Source organism: Protomyctophum parallelum (genome assembly GCF_964188405.1).
Source record: "Protomyctophum parallelum genome assembly, chromosome: 16".
In the NCBI taxonomy this organism is placed as follows: domain Eukaryota; kingdom Metazoa; phylum Chordata; class Actinopteri; order Myctophiformes; family Myctophidae; genus Protomyctophum; species Protomyctophum parallelum.
The window spans coordinates 31,853,529-31,871,181 of NC_139711.1; the positions used below are offsets into that span (position 1 = coordinate 31,853,529).

The 17,653-nt window shown below is 44.6% G+C and overlaps 2 protein-coding genes across 3 annotated transcripts in view; one reads left to right on the plus strand and one right to left on the minus strand.

The window, feature by feature from the left end:
• Positions 1 to 17,653, minus strand: part of dock2 (dedicator of cytokinesis 2) — a 156,951-nt gene that overhangs the window by 61,282 nt on the left and 78,016 nt on the right. The window lies entirely within an intron of this gene.
• Positions 1,721 to 15,781, plus strand: insyn2b (inhibitory synaptic factor family member 2B; the record flags this gene model as incomplete). Its single annotated transcript, XM_083785629.1, has 4 exons — positions 1,721 to 2,503; positions 2,870 to 3,255; positions 8,090 to 8,164; positions 15,502 to 15,781. The coding sequence occupies 4 exons, from the start codon at positions 1,721 to 1,723 to the stop codon at positions 15,779 to 15,781; spliced, it is 1,524 nt and encodes a 507-aa protein (XP_083641755.1).

Genomic DNA, 17,653 nt, shown 5'->3' on the forward strand with positions numbered 1-17,653 from the left:
AGTATGACAACTGTGGAATTTTTGTGAGATTTGCATCTCGGCTTGAAGCAATGTTTGCTTAGTTATGCCTAGCACTGTCCTAATACAGTAGCGACTCTTCCTTCAGCTCTTTATCGGACCTAATCAATCAACATGATGACTATCACGTGACTCTTGTGTGTCTTGCAACAGGCCATGCTGTAGCTTTTGGGAGGTAGCCTACAGTATACAGGTGCTCTACAGATGTGTTGTTCTTTGAGCCAGACTGGGTTTCCATTGCATTGACAGGTCATCATGTAAGTTTTGACTCCTTACTCGACTAAAATCTCTCATACTTTGATGTCTGAATTCTTGTCATTGTGTATCTATGTTTCCGAGCATCCACTGCAGATTTCTGCATTGACAACACATTACTACCCTGCTTACGCAACTCCTTTTCTAGAACAGGGCAGAGATGCATTTTATTACAATCAGATGTTGAACAAACAAACACATACACATTGCCACTTTGCCAGCTGTTCGCTTCATTGTATCATCAGAATGTGTCATGATTGTCATCTCATCCGCTTCTTTGTCTCAGCATAATGTTGCCTCTGATTAAGTCGGGTTCGGTATCTCACTTCTCTGTTGTACAGAGAAGTGAGATAGATTGCCAGTCAGTGCACACTGTGGTTCTGTTAAAATATTCTGCCAATGTGTGAGAGCTGTTTTTAATTCCGATGAAAGATGCACAGGCACTGTGCATCGTCAGTTAACTTACTGAAAAATGATCTCCTGTCATCAGTGGCAGTAGTGCGCCTTTGAAGTTAATTTGTAACATAATCTTAGTATCTTACACAGATATTATTGTTTTCAAGACTTGAGATGAGATGAGATTCAATTTATTGTCAATGTACGGCACAGCGAAAAGTATCTTCGCATCTCACCAATGGTGCAAACATGTCAGCAAGGAGGATACATTAATTACAGTAGTACAGTAGTAACAGAATGAGCTGAGCACTAGCCATTTAAATAAATAAATAAATAATGATATGAGAGGAAGAAGAAAAACATGATCTGTCCAAGTGTCCATATGGTGCCGTATACACCGTATACTGTACACTAATTTGAACACCTATTGTTTTTCAGTTCCTGACGCTGCTAGATGAGATTAAGAGTAAAAACATCACCAGACATTGGTTGCTTCCTGAACCATGTTGCACTCTGGTGTAATCAGCAGTTGATATAGTTGCATTGATTTGGTCAGTGGGTGGATTTCGCTTGTGCTCAGAGCTTTTATAAGGTGCTTTATCTGCCTAATGTTAGGGCTATACTCAACAATCTTACCATTTGTTCTTCTGTCGACCTCTCTTTCTCCCTACTTCTCTCTCTTTCTACATCTTCCTGCTGCAGATTGAACGTGAAAGGAGCAGAGAATATATCCAACTCAGCATATAGAACAAGCTTTGACAGTGATGTCCAATCAAAAGCCGTGGAGGATGGACTTTTATGGAAGGACATTGGGACATTATGGCCAATGAAGCAATGGAGCTCGCACCATTTCTTCTTTATTGGCAATTGAATTCCTATCTCCCACTATCACATGCAACCTAACCGACGCTGCCTCACACAGACGCACAGACACTGGATAATCAAAGGTCTCCCGGCTCTACTGGACTAAACCTGCTGACGTTGTCTGATGTCACTCAGTGGCCTCACACATTTCAGCTCCTCAGGGGGCTGAGCCAATCGGCTGAGGACTATGGGCAGGAGGGTGGCCGACCACACCAATCCAGTGCCTGCCCTTGGGCTGCCCCTGGTGGGAGGGCGATGGGGCCCGCTGTGCAGTGTGGGGGTGCAGACCTCCCCTGGACTCAGGTCCCTTCCCTCCATCAAACGACACAGCAGCCAGCCAATCGCCATGCAGCGTCAGCTCACAAAGGGAATAGACAGATCCACGGCAGCGGAGAGCAAGGGAGCCGTCAGGGGTAACAGCAAAAGTCTGCCCGTTTCCAAGGAGACCTCCCAGAACGAGATCAACAGCCTGACACAGGACGACATGGGGTCACAGGGGTCGGAGGGTGGCGTTTACTGCCAGATCAAAACCCTGCGGGCCAATCCCAAAGACAATAGGGACAAAAGGACAGCTCGGTACGTGAACGGCAGTATAGTAGCACCTGAGGTGGTGGGAGGGGTTTGCAGCGAGGGCAGCGAGGGGGCTGAGCCAATAGGGGAGCGAAGGAGGGTCCAGTCACTACGAGGAGAAAACCATCGCTCGGCTTTAAAGGCAGGGGGCACGTGCACGACATTGCACGCCACCCCACCTCGGCCCTGTCGAATGACGACCACCTCCTCGCCCCATCTGTGTGGGACATGTGGGAGGAGACAATCACAGGTACAGCCTTGCACGAGTACCTGCAGCCGGCGTACTACCGATCCAATAACGGCCAGTCAGACTTTGCCGAATCCACGTAAGCACTCTGTCACCCCCACCCAGTCGAGAAGAGACTCCCCCATCCTGAACGCCAGTCACCACACCAGGACCGCACACATATCCACACAAACATCTGTCTCGACTCACTCTCACATACCTCATGCATCACACACCATACCAAAAGCACACAGTTCACATGGAAATCACTCGTCATATGCTCACAACAAAACAAAAGACAATAAGCGACAACCAAGGCCCCATTCCACAGACTTTACGCACTACAAAGACACAGCCACGCAAACAACAGACATACACGTGCACAACACAGAGAAGAACACAAGCACGACACACACACAACGAACGCAGACACCTTCCACAGATGTGATGGGCCTGTATTCCCAGGAACAAAACGCGGCCATGGACCAAAATGATGGCGAAAGGGTGTACCAACACACTAACAAGCATGCACACCAACAGCGTCACACAGCGCCCCCCCTTGATTCAAACTCTAGCAGCGGCACCAGCCCACCTGCTCCCGGCCAGAACAACTCAGGAGTGGCCAAGATGGCCACCCAGGTGTTGCAAAACCCGGAACCAACGACCACAGAACCGGTCAAGCCAGTGGAACGTACAAATGAGGCGGCCATGTCGCTGGACCGCAGTCGGGCTGCGGCCTGCACGACACATTCCAGAGCCCAATGCAATGGAGCCCCCGGTGGTTTGCGCGGTGTGGGGGGTGCACCGGGCGGGCTGGAGGGGCGACTGCAGAGCGTGGAGGAGAACCTGCTGTCCAACCAGGAGAAGATCAAAGTGCTCCTCAACGTTATCCAAGATCTGGAGAAGAGCAAGGCCCTCAGTGAAGGGTAAGACAGTCATGCATAATAGGGGTGTTGGGGGGGTTGGTGGGAGTTACAGAGGATGGAGTAGAGTGAGTCAGGGGTTCTCAGCGTCTTTGGCCGGGGACCCCCGGAGATGCTTTGGCAGTGTCTCGGGACCCCCTCCCCGCCCCCCCCCGACCCCCAATACAAATTGACTGCTACAGTAACCTTAATAATAGAGACAATACACCATAAATAAATACTGAAACCAGATAATCATTAGGGAAGGTGTATATGTGTACTATATGTAAAACAATATTTATAATTTGGGGACCCCCCCAAAATAATTTGGCGACCCCCAAAGGGGTCGCGACCCACGGGATAAGAACCCATGGAGTGAGTGACCAAGGTAAAGCATACAGGGTTTTCACTTTTCTTAATGGAATATACAGTGACAAGCTTTCAACACCCGGTAATTGATTTTAAATGTCAGACCTACTGTATAGAGGATTGCAGAAGTGTGTGTGTGTGTGTGTGTGAGTGAGTGAGTGAGTGAGTGAGTGAGAGAGAGAGAGAGTGTGTGCGTGTGTGTGTGTGTGTGTGTGTGTGTGTGCGTGTGCCCGAGATAGAGAGAGCAGTTAAGTCCTGTGGGGATTACAGACTGTTATGTAGCCATACAGTCAATAGCAGCATATCCTCTTGAACTGAACTGACATCTGCTATGGTTCCCAGTCTGCACAGTAACAGCATTCAGCCACAACCCAGATCCTATATGGCAGCAACCCTCAAAAACACAGTCTGTCTCTCCCTCTCTTTCTCTGGATCTTGGATCCTTCATCCTCTTCTGATAACCCCCCTCCCTCCACCACACACATCTCCATTGTCTCCTCTCTGTTGCTTTGTTAATCATTTTCATCATACCCCCTTCTTCCTTCCAGCCATCCTCCTCCTTCACTAACATCAACCTCTCTTCTTTCTCTCCCTCCGTCATTCTCTCTCTCTCTGCACCTCTAGATATAAAGTCAGAGAATAAAGTCACGCACACACGCACACGCACACGCACACACACACACACACACACACACACACACACACACACACACACACACACACACACACACACACACACACACACACACACACAACCTGCGGCCACTCTTTCATATTCTGAGCAGTCCTTTCTCTCCTTCCTCTGACAACCTGTCCATCACATACTCCTCCCCCTGCTGTCAGTCTGCTATTGTTTCCGTCGCTCTGTCTCTCCTCTCGTTCACCTGCCTGTCCATCTCTAGGTCTGCCCCCCCACCCCCCAGGACATCATTTCTCCTCTTCCCCTTTCACCTCTGCTGTCTTCAACATCTCTCTATACCTCACTTGCTTTTCCCCTCACAGCTCAACTCTCTCACCTTGTTTCTCATGCCTTCACCACCCCATCTCTCTTTCTATTCTTCTATCTCTCAGGTCTCTCTCAAGCAACCGCTTTATTTCTGTGTGTACAGGGATGAGTGACACATTAAAGGTAACACCAAATGTCTAAGTAAATGTCTTACTAAGGTGTTACTGTTGGGCTGTACCTTAAGGTGTTGGGCCTCACAGCTTATGGCATACATTGTACAAGTCTCTCTGGAACTCTGGTGAAGGGATGGAAAATAAATTTCATATTCATCAAACCATTCTCTGCCCCCTCATGCTCTGCATCTGGATGGAATTGGGGGCACTGTCATCCTGGAAAAGAGCATTCCCATCAGGGTAGAAATATTTCATCATTGGATAAAGGTGATCACTCAGAATAACTTTGCATTGATTTGCAGTGACCCTTTTCTCTAAAGTGCAAGTGGAAAATAATCATTCAGAATCTGATTTTGAACTGGGGAAGGGACCCCCCCACCCGGACAAGCATTTGGAATATAGCAATTAAATCTCTCCTTGATTACTCGCCTTGATGCCTTGACGTCCAGCACCTGGCCTAAATACACCTGGATTCCACACAATCCTCTCTGTGGAATATAGGCATTCACTTTAGTTTAGCTCGTTTCCACAAATAAATATTGTGGAAAAGGTGAGCTTTTAAAAAATATATATATTTTCACTTCACTGTCACTCCCCAAAACATGTGGGGACCTCCCTGGGCGTCCCAACCCACAGGTTGAGAATCACTATGCTGACTCACTCCTTACATATTGGACTAATGCCACAATAACAAAGTCTCCTGTCATTTTGATCCAAAATAGAGGTCAGCAGCAGAGCCTGCTCAGCATATTTATACAAGCATCATCAAAAATGACAGATACCTCTAATACCAGGCTAATCCCTATCAGATTACCATATAAGATGTGCAACTCATATTTCAGCAGCTCAGCAAGTCTATACACACTGGTTACGAACTGTTCCCAGCGTGTGTGTGTGTGTGTGTGTGTGTGTGTGTGTGTGTGTGTGTGTGTGTGTGTGTGTGTGTGTGTGTGTGTGTGTGTGTGTGTGTGTGCACGCGCGCATGCTTGCGTGCTTGCGTGTTTATTATGCTTAGATGCATCGCTCAACTGGGAGCAAGAGAGACAAAAACAGAGAAAGAGCTCGGAGACAGTGTAAAAAAGAGGGAGACAAAAAATAGAAAGCGAAAAAGAGAGGGAGAGAGAGAGAGAGAGAGAGAGAGAGAGAGAGGGAGAGGGAGAGGGAGAGGGAGAGAGAGAGAGAGAGAGAGAGAGAGAGAGAGAGAGAGAGAGAGAGAGAGAGAGAGAGAGAGAGAGAGAGAGAGAGAGAGAGAGAGAGAGAGAGAGAGAGAGAGAGAGAATGGGGGAAAGAGAGAGCATGTGTCAGACACTGTGCCAAAAATGAAAGTACTATGTGTTGGCTGCTGTAATGAAAGTGTCAGCTGGGCTGAGAGGTTGCCACTGTGTTCTCCCTCATCAGATACTCACGTCCCCTCCTGCTGTTGCACTCTTTGATCAAGATTCGTGGAGAGAACAAAGTCATGACAATCACGCCGCCATCTCTCTCAGTTTAATTAACGAGATGTATTTTACCTATCAAACTAGTCCTTCCTCCACGTTAAGTAGTTTGGGAAACCCAAAAAGTCTTGGCAAAAATAAATCTATGTAATTGCAGAGAGGCAACAGTGCGGTTTTATCTCGTATGGGCGGTTAATCTGTGTGTCGTTAGACTGTGTACCCAATTTCAAACTTGATGATACTGCAGTGCTATCATGGGGGGTGCTTTCATAATGAGGGAAATGTGTCATGTTCAACACACCCTGTGCGTGTAATTTATAGCGAGGGACTGCATTAATTGTCACTGAAACATGTGCTAATAGAAGCAGGAGTGCATGGGGTGGTTCCTGCGGCACTGTGTGTGTGTGCGTGCGTGAGAGCATGCGCGTGCGTATGTGTGTGTGTGTGTGTGTGTGTGTGTGTGTGTGTGCGTGAGAGCGTGCGTGCATATGTGTGCGTATCTGTGGGTGTGTGTGTGGAGGGGGGGGGTGAGTGTGTGGGAGTCCCTTAAGAACATCTTTCATCCTGCCTGAACATTTGCACTTTGCACTACCCATAAATATTTATATCTCAGTATACAGAATGCAGTATGTGTATACAGTATACGTTTATATCTACTGCTATATAAACAAATGCTGCCCATTTCTGTCATGTATCCTGCGACTGCATGCAAAAACTCACACCCACATATATAATGTATTCAAACATGTGTATTATTATTATTATTATTATTATTATTTTGTTCTTTCTTTCCACTTTTATGTATTTACTTTTCATTTGCCATTAAATGTGTACTATGTTAAATAAAAGGGAGTTCGGGCATCTAGTACGTATGGCTCATGTGTGTCTCCCTAGATAGGTCTTTGGGGCACGTCCAGCTGGGAGGAGGCTTTATGGGACATGCCAAGGACCAGATAGGGGGGATTTGTGTCCCAGCAAAGGGATGTCTGGGACCTGACTACGGATAATCAGATAAAGATGGATGGATGGATGGATGGATAGAAAAAGAGATCTGACACCTGACCAGACATGGGGGGATTGGGGGGGTGTGCAGTTACTTTGGTGAAACTTCCTGGGAGTTAATAGATATGGAGTTAATCCATACTGTGTGAAGTGGTGAGTCACAGAAATGTGCTCAATAATAGGAGGTTTCCCAATTCTTTTCTAATTGTCTGCACTTCCTGGCACTCGTATACTGCTCCACTGGGTCGAAGGCTGCTGTGCTAAATCGAAGTGAGGGCACCCATCGCCAGCCATCTGGCATTACACGGGCCAAACCAAGTAGACAAATCATTTAAAAAATAAAATACTATTTGGCCTTTCATTCTGTCTGAAATGTACTGGGCCAAAACGAATGCTACACGGCTAAATCCTCTCAGTTTAAGTGTCACAGTTTAACTTAGCATTGTTAGTTTAACTGTAACTAAATGAACACTAATTTAACTTTCAAAGTTTAAAGCACCAGTCCACATGTCACCTATGCAACAAATTGCAAGGTGTGGAAACGGACGAAAGAAATTGCAGTGGTCTAGACTAGACTGACCAGTTGAAGACCGGTACAATTTGGGGATACTGGTTGCAAGTACTTTCAAACATGTTTGGGGTCATTCTAACGTCTACTCAGGCTTTTGTGAGCACCCCAGACAGTTTTTAAGTTGCTTGATTTAGTATTTAGCTATTTGATATATTCATTTTAAAAGATTTAAAAGATACACCCCCTATATAAACCCATTATGAATAAATATATATTCATTGAAATGTGTGAGGATTACTTTTTTGGGGGAAATGTAAAATATCCCTGTAACTCTCAGAGTTACATTTTGCCATGTGAATATAATAGCCCCATTCCGCCCACAATGTTTGACTGATTTATATTTTATTAATTCTTGTTACAGTCGCTGCTCCTATAGGACTGGACAGGACATCAATAACTGCCCCACCTGCCAGAAGACAGCATGCATCATCTACAGGTATAATAACCTTACAGCATACTGTATAAGTCATCTTCTTCACTCAGAATAACATTAAAGAGTATCGACACCATACAAGCTCCTCCTAAAGAGCACAAGTCTACATCATTTTTCATTCTGTTAGTATTGATTTGAGTCAAGCTTGTTTAAACAGTATACAGTGTACTGTATGTACTGTACAAGCTAATATCAGAGTATTTGCTGGCTGTCTCTATCTCTCTTATTGTCCATCCCTCTCCAACCGTCTCTTAGTAATAAATTATTCATACATCCTGACTTATTAATACAAAAAGCCATGGACTGAAAGTCACCCAGCTACATCAAAACACATTCCGCATATTGGAGACAATAACATTCTTGAATGTTATTAACACATGAAACAATGTGCAGTGGCTCTCACACAAATTAATTCACAGCCTACAGTAAATGATCATTTCCAGCTCCATCACCCCTGCTGTGTTGCCCAATAATTGCACAATTCATAGATCCTCAAACACAAAGCTCTGATTCTCAGTAGCGTTAGCCACACCCACACTTCTTGCTTTTTGTCTAATCCTTTCATTATATGGGATAAACCAGCTCATCTTCTTTTTTCACATTGTGGCGTCTCTGTCTCATGTTTCTGTTTGTATTCCAACTTTCAACTGTACTTTCTTCTGATCATCTAAACATATTGTAAACGTCACTCCCCCATGACTAATCTCCTAAATCATTTGCCAGGCCACATCTATTCCTCCCATTCCCCCCAATAGATAAAGTAATAGATCTAAGATCTAAGTAAAAAAATTATCTGTTGCATCTGTGATAAAGAAACCAGAAGTAGTAGGAACCAGTACACATTATCTCTTGATGAGAATATGTATAATTCAGATTTTTCATATTCCATTCAGATTATAATTACCTTCCAGAATTGCAGGTTTGGTCAATTGCCAAAAATCACGAACAAAGAGTCTGATCAATCCCAAATTTGAATCAAACATTGAGGGACCTCTAAATAAAACAGAGCCAAACACAATTTCAGTTAGACCCATAGACAAATGTTGCTGTTTCTTGCAGGAAACTGCTCAAAAAAAATTAGTTGTATGGTGGGTTCGTTCATGTGCTAGAAGTTGTTTTTGAGAAATATTTCACAATACAATGCGAGTGACTGGAATCATTATATCTGCTTTATTGCTCTCAGAGCAGAGAAGAAATAGATGAAGATTATGATTATCATGCCCATGTACAGTAGCTACTACTGTATAGCACCCAACATTCGACCCTATCACTTTTGTAGGCCAATTAGGTGCTGCTCATTAGGTTTTTACAGTGTACTTTGTGTTAATACATTGCCATGAGGATAATTGTTGGCCAGCCTGCATCCAAAGACAGTGCCAGCAAACGTATTTATACTAATGTACTAAGCATAATCTGGCTTTAAATCTACTTTTAGTTGGCTATGTGTGGACATAATTTAGTTTCGTTGTAGTCATTTAGTTGTTAAGGGCGGCGTTAAAATGTAGAGCATGAAAAATACAGCAATAAAACACAATGATAAAGAACAGAAAGAGAAGATCAAAACACCAATACAAATCTATGTTGGGAGCTTAAAACATGACCCTATATGGCTTTTATAACAAACCAACGATCTCACTTCAAAGCAAACTAAAGCAATTCTGGATTCAACATGTCTCCCAAGTCATATGATGAAGACACATTATTCAGAACAGGCTATTTTATCTCTCCGGTTTGCTCCCAAATCAAACCCCTCTTCCCAGCTCGCCTATGCACCTATCTCTGCTCCATCTTTTATTTTCATCTCTCATCATTTTTATCTCCATGTCTCTCGGTGCCTTCGCTGTTCATCCACACAGAATTCTGCCGTCGATATACCCACTCAGTCTGTCTCCTGTGGAACGTCGTAATTAAACACAGCAGGAGGGTCCGTATACCTACCCAATGAGTGCTAATGAATACTGAGGGGAATGAGGACGGACAGACAGACACATTCAATACTCTCCCCAAAACAAACCTCAAGCCTGCCCTGTATATAGCTATAGAGTAGTCTACAGTACACACACTCACACACTCGCACACACACACACACACACACACACACACACACACACACACACACACACACACACACACACACACACACACACACACACACACACACACACACACACAGTATGCACACTGTATACCCACAACGGTCTTCTGTCATAATCACCTTCCACGCATACTGTATACCGCAGGAGGACATACACAAATACCTGCACACACACACACACACGCAGTCACGCACACACACACATTACTGCAGCGCCACAATCATCAGGATATACTGCACTGTAGGCCCACAGAGACCACAGCAGTGATTTCCTGCGGAGTAGAAAAAGCACCATTCATTCCATGAACCGTTTATTTTAAGCCAAATAAAACATGCATCCAGAAATACATTTCCCTTGATGTAAATCACAAAGGACAATGGAAGTGCTACTGTATGCAAATCTATTGCATGCAGACGCATAATACTCCAGATCAGTACATGTTACCCAGCTCCTTTTGTAATTGCATATACACTGAGATCAGTTTTCAACTGATCACAGATCAGCTGTAAACCGCTTACTTCTAGTCTTTCAGTCTCCCATCACCTGGCCCTCTCCTTTATTACTGATTTCTGCCGCTCTGGTCTTATTGATGGGAGGTTCTTTCATGTTCCACATTGCTCTCTCCCTCTCGTCTGCGCTCTCTCTCTCAGGATAAAGCCGATCAGTGCAATTCCATTATATCTGCTATGTTACTTATGAGATGACATGTGCACACGTGTACACTCATACAATAGCTGTGTGCAGTCAGTGTGACTGTGAACGCATGCACGAAATGCACGCACGCACGCAGGCGCACGCATGCACACACACATGCAGGCGCACGCATGCACACATGCACACATGCACACTCACACAAAGATTGTGTACGTATATATTAGGGCTGTCAATCGATTAAAATATTTAATCTGATTAATCGCATGATTACTGTTAAAGTACTGTTAAAATGAACATATTACCTAGATACTTGTATCTATTCCAATGTCTCCCAATATTCCTCCCAAAATCGTTTTTTACTAAATTAGACTCTATGATTTCATTTGAATAAAATGTACTCAGTAAAATGTAAAATCAGTAAATCTATAGAAAAAAGTTATCCATTTATATAGGATTTACATGTGTTTGCACACATAGGCACACAACCACACACAAGTGTAGAAATGTACACGTTATGGTAACACTTTCACACTCAGGTGTTCAATTAACAATCTGGATTTTGCTGCGCACGCACGCACGCACACACACACACACACACACATGCACAAACACAGACTTGATGAATCACACACTGGATGAAGAGAGCTCCAGCGTGTGTGTGACTGAAGGGTAATGGTCTCATCAGTGTCTCTGTGTGTGTGCGTGGGCATAGACACCGAATAAAGACAGAGAGATGTGGGAACATGATGCGTGGCGACTGCGACAACCAGCCTAATGATTCACAGACATTAGGGATGTTTGTTTGATGCAGGCTCACTGCGCCCATCATCGCTTCCTAATTACTCTGCGTGACAGGCAAAGCCGTCCCTCAAGCACACAACATCAGGACCTCACGCACATGTACAATACATACAATAGATGGTCATCAGCAGTGATCCATGCACACTCAAATGCAAAGACTCAAGGGCACAGGAGTTGCCCAGAGATGCATGCCTGAGGCATGAATTTAAGAATAGCAGCATTTCCCCTGTGCTATAATCCTATGAACAATACAGAGGTAGGGAAAGAGAGGGAGCAAGAGAAAGAGAGAGAAACAGAGGGCCAGAGAGAAGCAAGGACAGGAGGAGTTAAACATAGAGTTAGAGAAAGATAAAAGACAGAGGCAAGGAGAACGGTGGAGGATGTTGCACAGGGTTTGCAGACAGACAGAGAAGTGACAGAGAGACACATAGCCTACAGACAAAGAGAGAGAGAGAAAACAGGATAGAGGTATGCGGATCCTCAATTCTAAAGCAGGACACATTGCGTTGAGGGAATGTAGAACAGGTGTGTGTGTGTGTGTGTGTGTGTGTGTGTGTGTGTGTGTGTGTGTGTGTGTGTGTGTGTGTGTGTGTGTGTGCACACTGTAAGTTCACACAAGTAGCTTGTTACCTGCCTATGTGTATGTGTATGTGTGTGTGTGTGTGTGTGTGTGTGTGTGTGTGTGTACGTGCACACTGTAAGTTCACACAAGTAGCTTGTTACCTGCCTATGTGTATGTGTATGTGTGTGTGTGTGTGTGTGTGTGTGTGTGTGTGTGTGTGTGTGTGTGTGTGTGTGTGTGTGTGTGTGTGTGTGTGTGTGTGTGTGTGTGAGTGTGCGTGCATGCGTGGCAGGAGGGCTGTCCCTTCCCTCATTGGCTCATCATGTGCCTCATTAATTCCAGATGCTCAGCACTATATGCAACTGCACACACACACACACACACACACACACACACAACCTTGTGCAAATTGATAAACATACTGTAGCTAACTATCTACTGTATGTGTACCTACGTATCCACAGAGGCAAAAATTAAAGTTCTCAGACACACTCATGCACTAACACAGTAAAGTACCGTAAAAAACACACACACACACACACACACACACACACACACACACACACACACACACACACACACACACACACACACACACACACACACACACACACACACACACACACACACACACACACACACACACACACACACACACACACACACACACACACACACACACACACACACACACACTCCACCCGCCCAATTCCTGCTGCGATGGACACATCAGAAAGACGGTGGGGGAGAATACTGAGGAAACCACCTGCTTTGAACACAAGGTGTTCTTCCATTCTCCTTATTCCTTTAAGCTGCCCCCCCCCCCCCCCCCCACTGCTCCCATGTCTCTGGTCTTTGAACTATCAGAGCATGAAGCGCAAGAATGCTATAGACGTGGAATGAGTGCTGAGTTAGGGCCAGTTTTGAAGTATGTGTGCAGATTTGTGTGTGTCTGTGTGTCTGTGTGTTTGTGTGCGTGCTTGTGTGACTGTGAGGTGTCCACAATGTGAAGGTAGAAGAAGGATCTTACATGAATGTGCATGCAGGACGTGTCAGCGTTTTTCCACACAAATCGACCAGAGGAGGAATTGCTTCAATTACTAGACTTAAATCTAACCCAGAATGGTTTTTCCTTTAACAACAAGTTTTATTTACAAATCAAAGGGACGGCCATGGGAAAGCGATTTGCACCATCTTATGCAAACATTTACATGAGCATATGGGAGCAGACAGCACTAGAAAAATGCAGACTTAAACCAACACATTATTATAGGTTTCTGGATGATATATTTGGAATATGGGAACATAGCAAGGAAGAATTCCAGGAATTTATTGATGTTCTAAATAGCCATCATAGATCCATAACGATAAAATTTGTGACACACACTGAAAGGATTGACTTTCTTGATGTAACAATCTTCAAGGGCCCAAACTTTAACACAAATGGGAAACTAGACTTAAAATTCTTTAAAGAAACAGACACCCACGCCCTATTACACAAAACGTCATTCCACCCGACACACTCCTACACAGGGATAGTCAAATCACAACTACTAAGATTCCATAGGATTTGCACGCAAAGAAGTGATTTCAAAATAGCTTGTAAAACACTATTTAAGGCCCTCAGACTAAGAGGATACACTAGGACATTCCTCCGGAAAGCTCAAAGTACCTTCTTAGAAATAAGAGTGCAGGATCCAGGTCCCAAATTGGCCCTGATAACCAGTTATTCAACACAGAGCACACTAGCCAACAACAGAATAAAAAGGAATTTTGAGAACCGAACGGATGATCTTCTAAAAGATTATAAAATTATATCGGCCTACAGAAAAAACAAAAACCTTAAAGATTATCTAGTACACAGAAAGCTAAAAGAACTCAACACACCAGCACGCCAGGGACCAGAATACTTCAAACCCAAACAATTAGTCAAAAATAGAACTACAAAATGCGTGTTAGAGATTAAACAACAAATAACAACCAGAACCAGCAACTGCATTTACTTAATCACATGTGAAAAATGTGGTTTACAATATGTCGGAGAAACGGGTAAAACAATAGGTACAAGGCTGGGACAACACAGATACAATATTAACAATGGAAAAAAGACAACCACAAGGTTTGTGCAACATTTCATGGCTCACGGCATTGAAGCTCTAAAATGCGCTGGACTTCAACACAATCCCAACTGGCCAGTAGGACAAAGACGTTTTAATGAAAAACAGTGGATTAAGAACCTCAACACGGATTTTCCTGGAGGCTTAAACATGCCTAAAATCAGATCTTGAACAAAAACTTAAACTCAGGATTAAACTGGAGAAATCTTAAAATGATTGGATCAGACTTCCTTCGGATACATGGCGAATGCATTTATTCCTTGCATTGTGCCTACACATGTTGCGACCTGCAGTCGCAACATGTGTAGGCACAGTGCACTGACGTTTTTTAATTCCCCCCACTGCTCCCATGTCTCTGGTCTTTGAACTATCAGAGCATGAAGCGCCAGAATGCTATAGATGTGGAATGAGTGCTGAGTTAGGGCCAGTTTTGAAGTATGTGTGCAGATTTGTGTGTGTCTGTGTGTCTGTGTGTGCGTGTGTACGTGCGTGCTTGTGTGACTGTGAGGTGTCCACAATGTGAAGGTAGAAGAAGAATCTTACATGAATGTGCATGCAGGACGTGTCAGCGTTTTTGTGGAAAGCGTTTTAATGGCAATAAAACCTGCCTTTCACCTCTTACTGCCGCTCTCCTCCCCTTTTATTCTCTATACTCCCCAAGTCATCCCGCCTCTCCTCCACCAATTATATTTCATCCGTTCCAACGACATTCATCCACCTACCCCCCCCCCCCCCCAAGCACACACATCCTGTCTCACTTCTGCCCACTTTCACTCTTACAATAATCTTCAATCCTTACACTCTCCCAAAATGTGTAATTTTGCTGCCACTGTAAACCTGCATTGTAACAATTTTGTGCAGGACAACATGTTTCAATAATATTGTTTACTGGAGATCACTCGATCTATTCACCAAATCTCTCTCTCTCTCTCTCTCTCTCTCTCTCTCTCTCTCTCTCTCTCTCTCTCCTCTCACTCTTCTCTCTCTCTCCTCTCTCTCTCTCTCTCTCTCTCTCTCTCTCTCTCTCTCTCTCATCTCTCTCTCTCTCTCTCTCTCTCTCTCTCTCTCTCTCTCTCTCTCTCTCCTCTCTCTCTCTCTCCTCTCTCTCAGTGTGGAGCATGATTTCAGACAGCAGGAGGGACGCTTCCAGGGGATGATGGAGGCCCTGGATGGAGACTACGACATGACCACATCCACCGTAACCAAGCCACCACAGCCCCGAAAGCCCACACATCCTCTTCCTCCACCTCCACACGCCCCAGTGCCAAGTCGCGGGTCAAGAAGCTCCGCAAGAAGTGCTTCTGGTGGCTCTAGAAAGGAGGGGGGTCCCCTCTCATGCACAGCTCCCATTGGCCAGCGTCCGGCGAGAGGCGGTGATGTTTCAGTGTGAGTTTCTGATGCCTGGATGTTAAAACAAGTGGATAAGCTCACAGCCCTGTGGACGCATGAGGGCACATGCGCAGTGTGGTGCACGTACTGTAGCAAGTGGAGCGGGATTTCCTTTCAGTGCCATCCCCTGACACTGCTGTCCATGACTCTCTGTCTGAAAATACACTGACAGGCGAGAGTAAATGAAGAAGAGTAGCAGAGGAGAAGAGCAACGGAATAGGAGGAGAGAACGCCGGGACATTTCTCCCAGACGCATCCCATTAGGCGCTTTAAGAGGGCTGTCAAGGAGACGTTCCGTTTTCACGGCTGGGGGAAAATAGACATTACCAGCCGATGGGTAACTTTCCACCTCACTGAGCAAAGGAGGGAGTACTGGATATAGTTTACTTGCTGGAAAGATGAATGGATTGATGGACAGACAGACAGAAGCACAGAGGTGTGGATGGACTAAAGCCAAGGCAGATAAAAAGCTGACAGCTGCAGTGTATCTGTACAATAATAGAGATTTGCAGCGTATGAAATCTGAAATGGGTTTGAAATCCAATGAACTCCAAAATCCAATCGCAATAAAGGGGTTGAGAGTCTATTTGAAAGTTGGGTTTAATTGAAAATGGGAATGATAAGAGGACATATTTGAAAAAAATAAATGAAGGCTGTTGAGCTCTTGAGGAACATGAGGTGAAGAGGTCTTGTTGAATGGATATCAGGGTTTTTGGAGAGCACAATGGGGAATCAATTCAGATCCAATGTGTATTCTTTATTTATTTAATTTATTTGTTTTCGGGTTGAATGAGAGATTCAGACTGCGCCGTGCTAGCCAATCACAAATTATGTCGAGTTCATTTGACACCGAGAATGAATCTCTATTTGATTACCACACAGCACCAGTGTTTCACAGCTGTTTCAAGAATACAGTATATTTTCCTTGTTCCCCATGTGCGCACATGCACACACACTCACATGCCCAGTATGCACGCACGCACACACACACACACACACACACACACACACACACACCCCCACACACACACACACACACACACACACACACACACACACACACACACACACACACACACACACACACACACACACACACACACACACACACACACACATTTGCTTGCCAGGCAACACTATTTAACCATTCCATTTCCAAAGAGCCGGTCCTGGCATCACATTCTAATAGGCTGTCTCATTATGTAAGGCACCCAACACTATCCAACTTTTATTTTGCTGTGCTGTTGCAGCTGTTTGTAACTGTTACACTTCAGATGTACAATAAAGGTGTCTATTTTAATCTGAAGGGTTAGTTGTTGTACAGTGCTTTTGGACCAAAACGGGCACAGATGGTTCTCTTTTTTTAGTTTTTTAGTTTTTGGGCTTTTCATCCTTTATTTGTCATTTCAGGGAGAGAGTTGGGGAGTGACATAGAGCAAATGATCCAGGAATCAAACCGGGAACTCTATTAGAGCCCATGTGGTATGTGTCCTAACCGTTTGGACTATCGGGTACAGTAGACTGGCCACAGTAGGCCAGTAGCCAGTCTATTAGCCCAGTAGACTGCACGGTCAGAACCATATCACTCGCTCTCTGGTCCAATATACTGTAGGTCTATGACCCAGTAGTAGAGTAGACACTGCACAGACAGAACCAACACACACTCTCTGGTCTAGTACAGTGGAGAGTAGAGGGGTCCAGGTCTTTTTTCCGACACCTTTTTAGCCGACGGGACAATGGTCCGACAGTTTCGGACTATTGTCTGAAATACCGTCTTTTTACTCCAACAGTCCGACACGACATTAGACAGACAGAAGTTGCGGCAATAGTCCGACAAACCGTACGTTAGACAGGTCACCCTTAGGTTAGACAC